The sequence below is a fragment of the Coenobita brevimanus genome, chromosome 6 (genome assembly GCF_032717465.1).
Source record: "Coenobita brevimanus isolate Jiangsu-jjx chromosome 6, ASM3271746v2, whole genome shotgun sequence".
NCBI classification, from domain to species: domain Eukaryota; kingdom Metazoa; phylum Arthropoda; class Malacostraca; order Decapoda; family Coenobitidae; genus Coenobita; species Coenobita brevimanus.
In genome coordinates this window covers 24,127,863-24,136,799 of record NC_136959.1, presented here as the reverse complement: position 1 = coordinate 24,136,799, position 8,937 = coordinate 24,127,863, and the positions used below count along the sequence as shown (strand labels likewise).

Here is an 8,937-nt window from a genome sequence, read left to right as displayed (position 1 = left end):
AACTTCACTACTTTTAGTTATTTATTTATTCATTTAATACATGTCCTTCATTGGTACACAGTAGTGTCTTCTATTACACTGGCTTGAGTAGTATCATTGTTAGAGGCTATGACTTGGGTGTGTAAGACGCAGGCTATGATGTAAATATACAGGTGAAACATGCACCGTATTGGGCAACGTAATGAGTGTTGCCGATAAATGTAATATATAATGAAGAATAGCAACCATTTGTATGTGTAACCATACATGTATTGAATTTAATGCTTTCTTGAACTTTGATACAAATTCAAGATAATCATGGAGAGTGGCAGGTAGCAGCTTTTCATTAATTAGCCACGAGATTTGATCAGTCAGCGTAAGAAGTTTCTATACTTCGCAGTAAGAGGACAATCCATTATATAGTGATGAAGTGTGTGTGCTGCTGGTGCCCCACAAACTGCACAAGGTAACGAGTCATCTCTGATGAATTTCCAATAATATTTATAGCCAAGTCTCAGTCTTATGACAGCTTCATGAAGTCCACTTCTTTGGCCTTATGTTACCTGAGTATTGTGAGACACGGTCACGTAGTGAAGAGGGCTAGTACTGCCATTTGCAATGCCAGCATTAATAGTCCTTAGCTGATACAAGTGGTTCTTCTCTGTACAGCACCACATCAGGTGATTTTGATATCAAGAGGGCTGAGGGATAAAGAAGGAAGTATACAGCAACACATGGTAAAAAAATAATCTTTATGATCTTCATTTGTCCTTGCATATACAGTATTCAGTTCCTCAACTGACATGCATCTACCTGAAATGCACATCTCTCCTGCTGATATTTACTTTTCATATTTGAATATAGCACCTGCTGATTGTTACTGATGACTTATTCAGGATCACATGGAATTATCTGTGCTTCGGTAAGTTGCATAAGTATGGTAGGGGTTGGATACGGGGCATTTATATATCATAACAAAATAAATTTTGCTGAAACGGCTTTGGGTAGTTTTGCTGTAAACACATTAGTGTATTGCTAAGATAACTAAAAATAAGTTAACCAAAATTTGGTATTCCAGTGTGTTTCGTACGCAAAATCCAGTTTAGCTGATCGAACAAAACATTCAAGCAAATTTGTTTTTGACAACTATGCCATACTGTCTACCTGTACAAAATGTTTTGTAAATGTTAGAAAATCTTGTTCAGCAAAACCCATTTGTTTGATGAAAAAATCTGTGCGTCCACGTTTGTGTGTGTGTGTGTGTGTGTGTGTGTGTGTGTGTGTGTGTGTGTGTGTGTGTGTGTGTGTGTGTGTGTGTGACCGGCTAAAGCTCCCACGCAATCCTCAGGTAATCCATCCTCTCAGCCAGGAGGAAGCATGTGTGATCCCCTAGACTTGCAGCTGTGTGAGGTAAAAGTGTTATGGCTCACACCCACATACGAGTTCTTGACGCCTCCGCACACTGAAGGTAGTGGAAGCAAGGATATTGCCAGGATTCGTTGTGTGTGTGTGTGTGTGTGTGTGTGTGTGTGTGTGTGTGTGTGTGTGTGTGATTTTCAGGTATCAATCGCTTTGCAGATAATGGGGGCTTCCAGCTACGAGTGTTTCTAGATACAGTACTGAAGGTTTCCAGACATCTGATTAAAAGTGACAAATATGCAAAAGCCATTACGGATGTAAGCTAATCAAGCATGGTTAAAGCATGGAAAGCAGATTATAGAAGCCACCACTTCCTACAGCAACCACCGGAGTTGGAGTGAGTGGCATGCGTCTCTCCGCAGGCAAGTGACTATGCTAATACAGCGTCCTTGTGCTGGCTGCATCACGTGTCAACTGAGTACAGCTGACAACAGTTGTCTTGGATCAGAGTAATGGAAGAAACGCTTTTGTGGGCAGTGAGCGTTAAGAAGAACCACCCTCAACGGAGAAAAGTGAATTATTCCTATCTTCCTCCATTCATGCGTGTTATACATCATTAAAACTTCATAGCTCAGTTTAAAAGCACGATTTTAAAAACAAGCAGGAAGCATTCAATCTTTCTTTCATTTTACTCGCATGTTGTGATTAAGTAATGAACGTCTGTGCCCTGAGTCGGACTCATTAAAAAAAAAAAAAAGACTAGAATTTTCTAGACATTTCAACACACGTATTAAATTGTGACATGCGCTCGTTCCTTGAAATTCTGATTCCTCTTCGTCTCCAAAAACTCTTCAGACTCTTTAGATTTCATGATTATACTCTACAGCCCCCCCTTTTTTCCCAGGCAATTCTCCATTCCTCTTACTGTTTTGTTTTTGCTTATCACGTTTCAGTTTTCCTCATTAGACTCAGACTATTTTGCTCTACCCATTAGCCGCATTACTCTTTGTTAAATTCTTCAGACTCTCAGTTCTTCTCATCAGATGCTTCACACTCTTGGACTTTTCGGATACCTTACTTCATCTCAGTACACTCTTCAGACTCTGGGAATACCGTGGCCTCTGCGGACAAGAACAGGCTGATGAGAGTGAGATAATGATGTGTAAAATAATGATAATGTTTAACTGGACTCATTATCATGTCAAAATCTCTCTCTCTCTCTCTCTCTCTCTCTCCACTTGATTTTCCTGTAGTTTTTCCCTTGCTGTTGTGGTTGCAGATTCTCTCGTCTGTGCCCTACTGTTTTCATTCACCCCTTTTTTTATTAACTAAATCCTATTGTTTGTATAGAGCTGGCTGTACTTCCCGATTGCACTGAGGGCCAACGAGGGAGGCACCTATAGCGGTAATGGGGAGGAGGGCGAGATCTACAGTAAGTGATGTTGGAGAGAGAGAGAGAGAGAGAGAGAGAGAGATAGAGAGAAAGAAAGAGAGAGAGAGAGAGAAACCAGGTATTCCTTGCAGATGGTACAACAATTGCCACAGACTCGTTGGTAAATTTCGGAAGATAGCCTATGGTCAGACTCAAATATGAAGTCCGTTTGGGTGGGGCCCGCGTGGGGATTTCTCTCTCTACAGCTCTGCCAAACCTCCTCTCTCTCTCTCTCTCTCTCTCTCTCTCTCTCTCTCTCTCTCTCAGTTGATTGAGAAAATTGTCATATATTTATAAGTTGTGTTTTCTTCTATATTGTTTCGACCTTTTTTCCACACCACCACTGAGGTAAAAGTCTTGGCGCGTTTTTTTTTTATAGAGGTTTCCCCAGTAGGCATAAGTCCTCTCTCTGATCTTTCTTCTAGAAAATACTTGTTCACAGTGTAAATAAGTTCTTTCTCCCGACTGTGGAGCACACGAGAGCGAGTCGGAGTAGCTGCCATCGTGGGTGGGGATCAGGGAGGAAGTGACCGGTCACCTGTAGTCTGAGGTGGGTGTCCTTGACCTCTGGCAACGTCGGAAAGCGACGTTGTCACGTGGTGTGGAATTTATACAAATTATTGCTATTATCCCTAAAAGCAACACATTCATAGCACCATATAGCCTTATCTAATATATTTAATAAGTACAGAATATTTAATATACAAATTCAAATAGTAAATAGCTGACATATGACAGAGAGAGAGATAGGTACTGGGGTTGATGCGGCAGAGCTGTAGAGAGGGAAATCCCCTCTCGGGCCCCACCCAAACGGACTTCATATTTGAGTCTGACCATAGTATCTGCGTTTGAAAGTGTTTGCAGGGAGTTGAAGGCGAACATGAGAAGTAAATTTGTATGATGCAGCAGAGGACTGAGCTAAAAGATAATTATATAAGTGACATTAAATGGGGAAGATTTGGAGGAAGTGTGTGTGTGTGTGTGTGTGTGTGTGTGTGTGTGTGTGTGTGTGTGTGTGTGTGTGTGTGTGTGTGTGTGTGTGTGTGTGTGTGTTTTAATGGTGGTAGCAACATATGAATCACAGGGACCAGAATAACTCATAGGGTAAGGGAGGGGGCAAACGTATTATGGGCGCTGTAAAGTGTGTGGAAGGAAAAACAACGTATATTCATGCAAAGATGGGCACTTATGAATGTACATGGCGCCGACAATGCTTTGTACAGTATATGCAATTCGTTGGCCTAGAATGCTAGGGAATAAAAAGAAGTGGAAATGGAGTGTCTAAGACCTATATGTAAGTTAAGATGATTTCCAAACGATGAAGTCGAGAACTGTGGGTGATTGAGCCAAGAAAACAGTTTTTCGTCTGTTCGTTCGCGTTCAACATGACTGAGGTGTAAGATGAATCCTGTCTTGTTTTCTTAGTGGTTGACACGCACAAGTCCAGTACACCTGATGAGTTAGTGGATTAAGGCTGTCCAAGGACTGAGCCTATAAGGATTTACATCCAAGGAATGGTTGGAGTTTACTGATAACAATTCCACTCAAGGGCGATCAAGGCTAGTTACCCACCCCTTAGTTGTCAGGACTAAGGAGCTTAGCCCCTGGCACCTACATTCCTGATGGTGCAAAAAGTGGAGTGGATCAAGGCTGGATGGATGAATTTTTTTCTGTGTATGCCGATAGATAATCGACTGCACAACTCTGAGTGGAAACCATCAACTGCTTTGTTTATCTTTTACAAAGAATTTTTTCTTAATTTTCATTTTACATTTTCCTTCGCTGAGCCTCATATAACACTGATAGTAATCAGTAACTTAATAGCGACCTTTATCAAATACTGGCTACGATGATCACTGTGTATTTAGCTGTTTCTCTTCTTCTTCGTCAGCTTTATTTACCCATCTTTATATGGGGTCGCTGTTATTGATGAGCCTCTTCCACCTGCCTCTATCGCCTGCCATGTTGGTATCCAGACCCTTCTTTCTCATATCCGCCACTCTGCACTCTTTCCACCTTATCTTGGGTCTTCCTCTCCTCCTCCTTCCCTGAACTTCCATATCCAGTGCTCTCCTCTCGTCACTTTGTCCATCGCTCCTCATGACATGGCCGTACCATCAAGTTTTGCCTCTTGTGTCTTCTTCGAAACCTCCACCACCTTCACTGTTCATCTGATCCTTGCATTGCTGATTCTGTCCTCCCTTGTCACGCCGCACATCCATCGCAACATCCTCATTTCCGCTGCTTCCATCCTCCTCTCGTTTCCTTTTTCACAGGTAGTGCCTCCGCCCCGTACGTCATTGCTGGTCTTACCATAGTTTTGTACACCTTCCCCTTTAATTTCACTGGCATTCTCCTGTCGCCCAATACACGTCATTCCAACTTTTCCATCCTGCTTGGATTCTTCCAATTATTTGCTTATCTTCACTACTGTCTGCTGATAGGGTGGATTCCAGGTATTTAAATGCATCCTCCCTCTTCAGCTCCACACTATCCAGCCTAATACTTTCACGTCTATCGTGCACCTGCTCTGTACACATCATATTCTGTCTTTGTTCTACTTATTTTCATTCCTCTACTCTCCAGTGCTAATCTCCACTCATCCAGTCTGCGCTCTATCCCTTCTTTTGACTCATTCACCAAAACCACAACATCGGCATACATCATGTCCCACGGTATCCCCATTCTTACATCCTCTGTGAACGCGTCGAATACGATGTTGAAAGGAAGGGTCTCAGCGCAGAGCCCTGATGCAGCCCCACCTCCATTTCAAAACTGTCCGTCATGCCTGCTCCACTCCTCACTCGCGTCTTAACATTCCTGTACAATTCCCTTACAAGTTTTACATATTTTTCCGGTACTTTTTTCTCTCTCAGACATCTCCACAACTCCTGTCGCGGTATTCTGTCATAGGCCTTCTCTAGATCTATAAATACCATATGTAGTTCTTTCTGTTTTTCTCTATACTTTTCTGCCATTTGTCTCAGTATGAATATTGGGTTCGTTTTTCCTCTTCCCGGCATAAAACCAAACTGACCTCTGGCCACCTCCACCTCCAGCCTCAGTCTCTCATCCAGTATCCTTTTCCAAACCTTCATTGTGTGAGATAGCAGTTTAAATCCACGATAATTCCCACACTCTTGTACATTTCCTTTCTCCTTGAAGATGGCTACCAACACACTCTCCCTCCACTCATCTGGTATCTCTTCCTGCTCCTCTATCTTGCACATAGAATTCCACAACAAATCCACTCCCGCTTCTCCCAGGGCCCTCCACGCCTCCATCGGGATCTCATCTGGTCCAGTTGCCTTGTTGTTTTTCATTCTTTTAAGTGCCCTCATTCTGCTCTCTCTACACATCTCGTAAGACCTAGGTATGGTATTCCATCATTCTGATGATCCCGTGGGTTCTCCTCATTTAGTAGGCCCTCAAAGTACTCCTTCCAACTCTCTTGTACCTTCATGTCATCGATTAGCATCACACCATTTACATCCTTCATCTGCTTCACATGATTTACATCCTTTGTAGACTTGTTCCTAATCCTTGCTATCCTGTATATTCTCTTCTCTCCTTCAGGTGTTTCCAGCTCCTCATACATATCACAACAAGCCTTAGCCTTAGCCTTAGCCACTGCTCTCCGTGCAAACTTCTTTTGCGCCTCTATACACTGTCTTGTCCTCCCACGATCTGCTTTGCTCCCACTGCTTCTTTGTTTCCTTTTTAGTGCATTCTTAACGTCTTCTCTCCACCTCCATTCTTCTCTAGTTGTACGTCGCTTTCCCAATGTTTCTCCAAGTACTTCTCTGGCCGCTTTTCTCACAGTTTCTGCATTCTCCTTCCACCAGTCTTGAACTCCCTCTATATTTACGTTCACCCTATCTAGTACCTTGGTCTTGAACTCTTGTCTCTTCGCTTCCTCCTTCAGTGCCGTCCATCGAATCCTCTTCTCATACCTCCTCCTTCCTTTTCTTGGTCTTTTTAGCCACACATCCATCACTAGCAGCCGGTGTTGTGGTGCTACGTGATCACCTGGTATAACTTTACAGTCTTTTATCTCTACCAGATTTGATCTTCTGTACATGAGGTAGTCTATCTGGGTAGAATTTCCTCCACTCTTATACGTGATGATATGCTCTTCCCTCTTCAGAAGAAAGTAGTAGCAATTGCCAGGTCAAAGAAAATGGCCAGATCCAGTATCCGTTCACCCTCTGCACTTACATTTCCAAGCCCATGGCCTCCATGTATCCTCTCAGTTCCTTCATTATCTGCTCCAACATGTCCATTCAGATCCGCGCCTAGCACCACTCTCTCCTCCACAGCAATTCTCTCCATCTCACTTTCTAGCTTTCTCCAGAACTCTTCCTTTTCTTCATCTGTTGATCCTGTCTGTGGTGCATATGCATTAACCACATTTATTATACATGCCCCATATATTAACCTTACTGTTATCAACCGATCTCCTCCTCTCGCCACTTCAGTCACATATACTTTCATTTTCTGCAACACCACTATTCCAACTCCATTCCTTCCCTCTGCAGTTGCACTACTATAATCAAGTTTGTATCCATCTCCTAATTCCTTCACCTTGTTACCCTTCCACCTGGTCTCCTGCACACACAGTATACTCACCCTCCTCATCTTCATCAGCTCTACCGCCTCTTTTGCTCGACCTGTCAAAGTCCCAACATTCAGTATTGCCACCCTAACGGTAACAGGAGCTCGCTTCTTTAGCCGCGCTCGCTCATGGCGCGGTAGCCCTTGCACATTCGCAGAGGTCGGGCGATGCCTCTGTGCGTCGCTTATAATGGGGTACACCCTGACATGATCCACTGTTCCTCGGTTGACTCATCATGGTTTTGGCTTTTATCTTACTGGCCCACAGCCCTTTCTGACGCCAACCCTCCCCATTTATCCGGGTTTGGGACTGGCATAGAGTTGTGCTGGCTTGCACCCTCTATGGCTGGGTTTGTGTATTTAGCTGTTTATCATTAGGAAATACTGAACCCTTTTGACCAGTCACTGAAGATAATTATCGTTATGAGGAATACTGGCTTATTACAACATCAGAGGTCTTTACTAGCATGTCATATATCATCAAGCACTCATTAGTCTGTTAACAGTATTATGAGAAGAGTTAGTGCGATTTTTCCTGGCTCACTGGACTCCACACTGGATGGACAGATATGTCTGTGTCCTTTATAACATTTACTAGCAAGGGTACCCGGCACTGCCGGGCTAAAAAGGCGAACACTCTAATCTTTCTTTCTACTACAAAAAGACCATGGACCTCTTTTGCCTCTGAAGAGGGATTTTAAGAGATCCAAGAACTTTCTATTTCAGCTTTCGCAGACTAACGCACAGTATTAATTTGTGCACACTTGTTTACTATTACTGGTGACCTCAAATGACCTCTGACTGGTGACCTCAAATGGCCTCGGAGGTCAACCTCACATGGCCTATGTACGAACTGGAGGTCATGTGAGTCTCCATGACAAATATTGGGTTGCAAGGGTAGCCTACCCTGCTTTGCCAGGGCCAAAAAGGCGAACACTCTACCGATGACCTCAAATTACCAAGATCTGAAATTTGACCTGCCTAAAACCATCCCTGGGTCACCGTGATTCAAAATATATATGGGTCTAGGGGTGTTTGGACCTTGGTTTGGGCGTGATTGAAGGACAAACAATGCAGATTTTTTTTATTTGTATACTGTAGATTAGTCACTAGCAGGGGCACCCTGCGTTGCCCGGGTAAAAATCTATGATCGTGCATACCACAATGCCTCGGACCCAGGGCGGCCACTACCTCTGTGCGAGAGGGCCCTTGGGACCCCATACACACTGAACTTATGTTTGTCACTGGGCCCTTTCTCCCAGAAATATACTCCTCATGGACCTGTTTCTACCATGGACTTATTTTCTCCACTACTCACCCACCCACCCTGCTCACCCATCCACCCACCTACTCTTCCTTTTCTCCCACTCATCTTCCCCACCCACTCACCCACATTCACCCATCCATTCTGCCCACCAACTCGCCCACCCAAACTGCTTCACCATGCACATCCAACCCTGCCCACCCACCTTCCCCCACCACACCCATCCATCCACTCAACCCAGCCCACCCACCCCACAAAACCAGCCACCCACTCGATCCGTTGCAGCTAA

The 8,937-nt window shown here is 43.8% G+C and overlaps 2 protein-coding genes across 2 annotated transcripts; both read right to left on the bottom strand.

Annotated features, from left to right (window-relative positions):
* Positions 1-606: 606 nt before the first annotated feature.
* Positions 607-6,093, bottom strand: LOC145400605 (uncharacterized). Its single transcript, XM_080273069.1, has 2 exons — positions 5,808-6,093; positions 607-680 (listed from the first exon to the last, which is right to left on the bottom strand). Exons 1-2 carry the CDS (start codon positions 6,091-6,093, stop codon positions 607-609), a joined length of 360 nt encoding a protein of 119 aa, XP_080129195.1.
* Positions 6,094-6,107: 14 nt separating this feature from the next.
* On the bottom strand, positions 6,108-6,851 carry LOC145400588 (uncharacterized). Its single transcript, XM_080273068.1, has one exon. It carries the CDS (start codon positions 6,849-6,851, stop codon positions 6,108-6,110), a length of 744 nt encoding a protein of 247 aa, XP_080129194.1.
* Between the last annotated feature and the right edge of the window lie 2,086 nt (positions 6,852-8,937).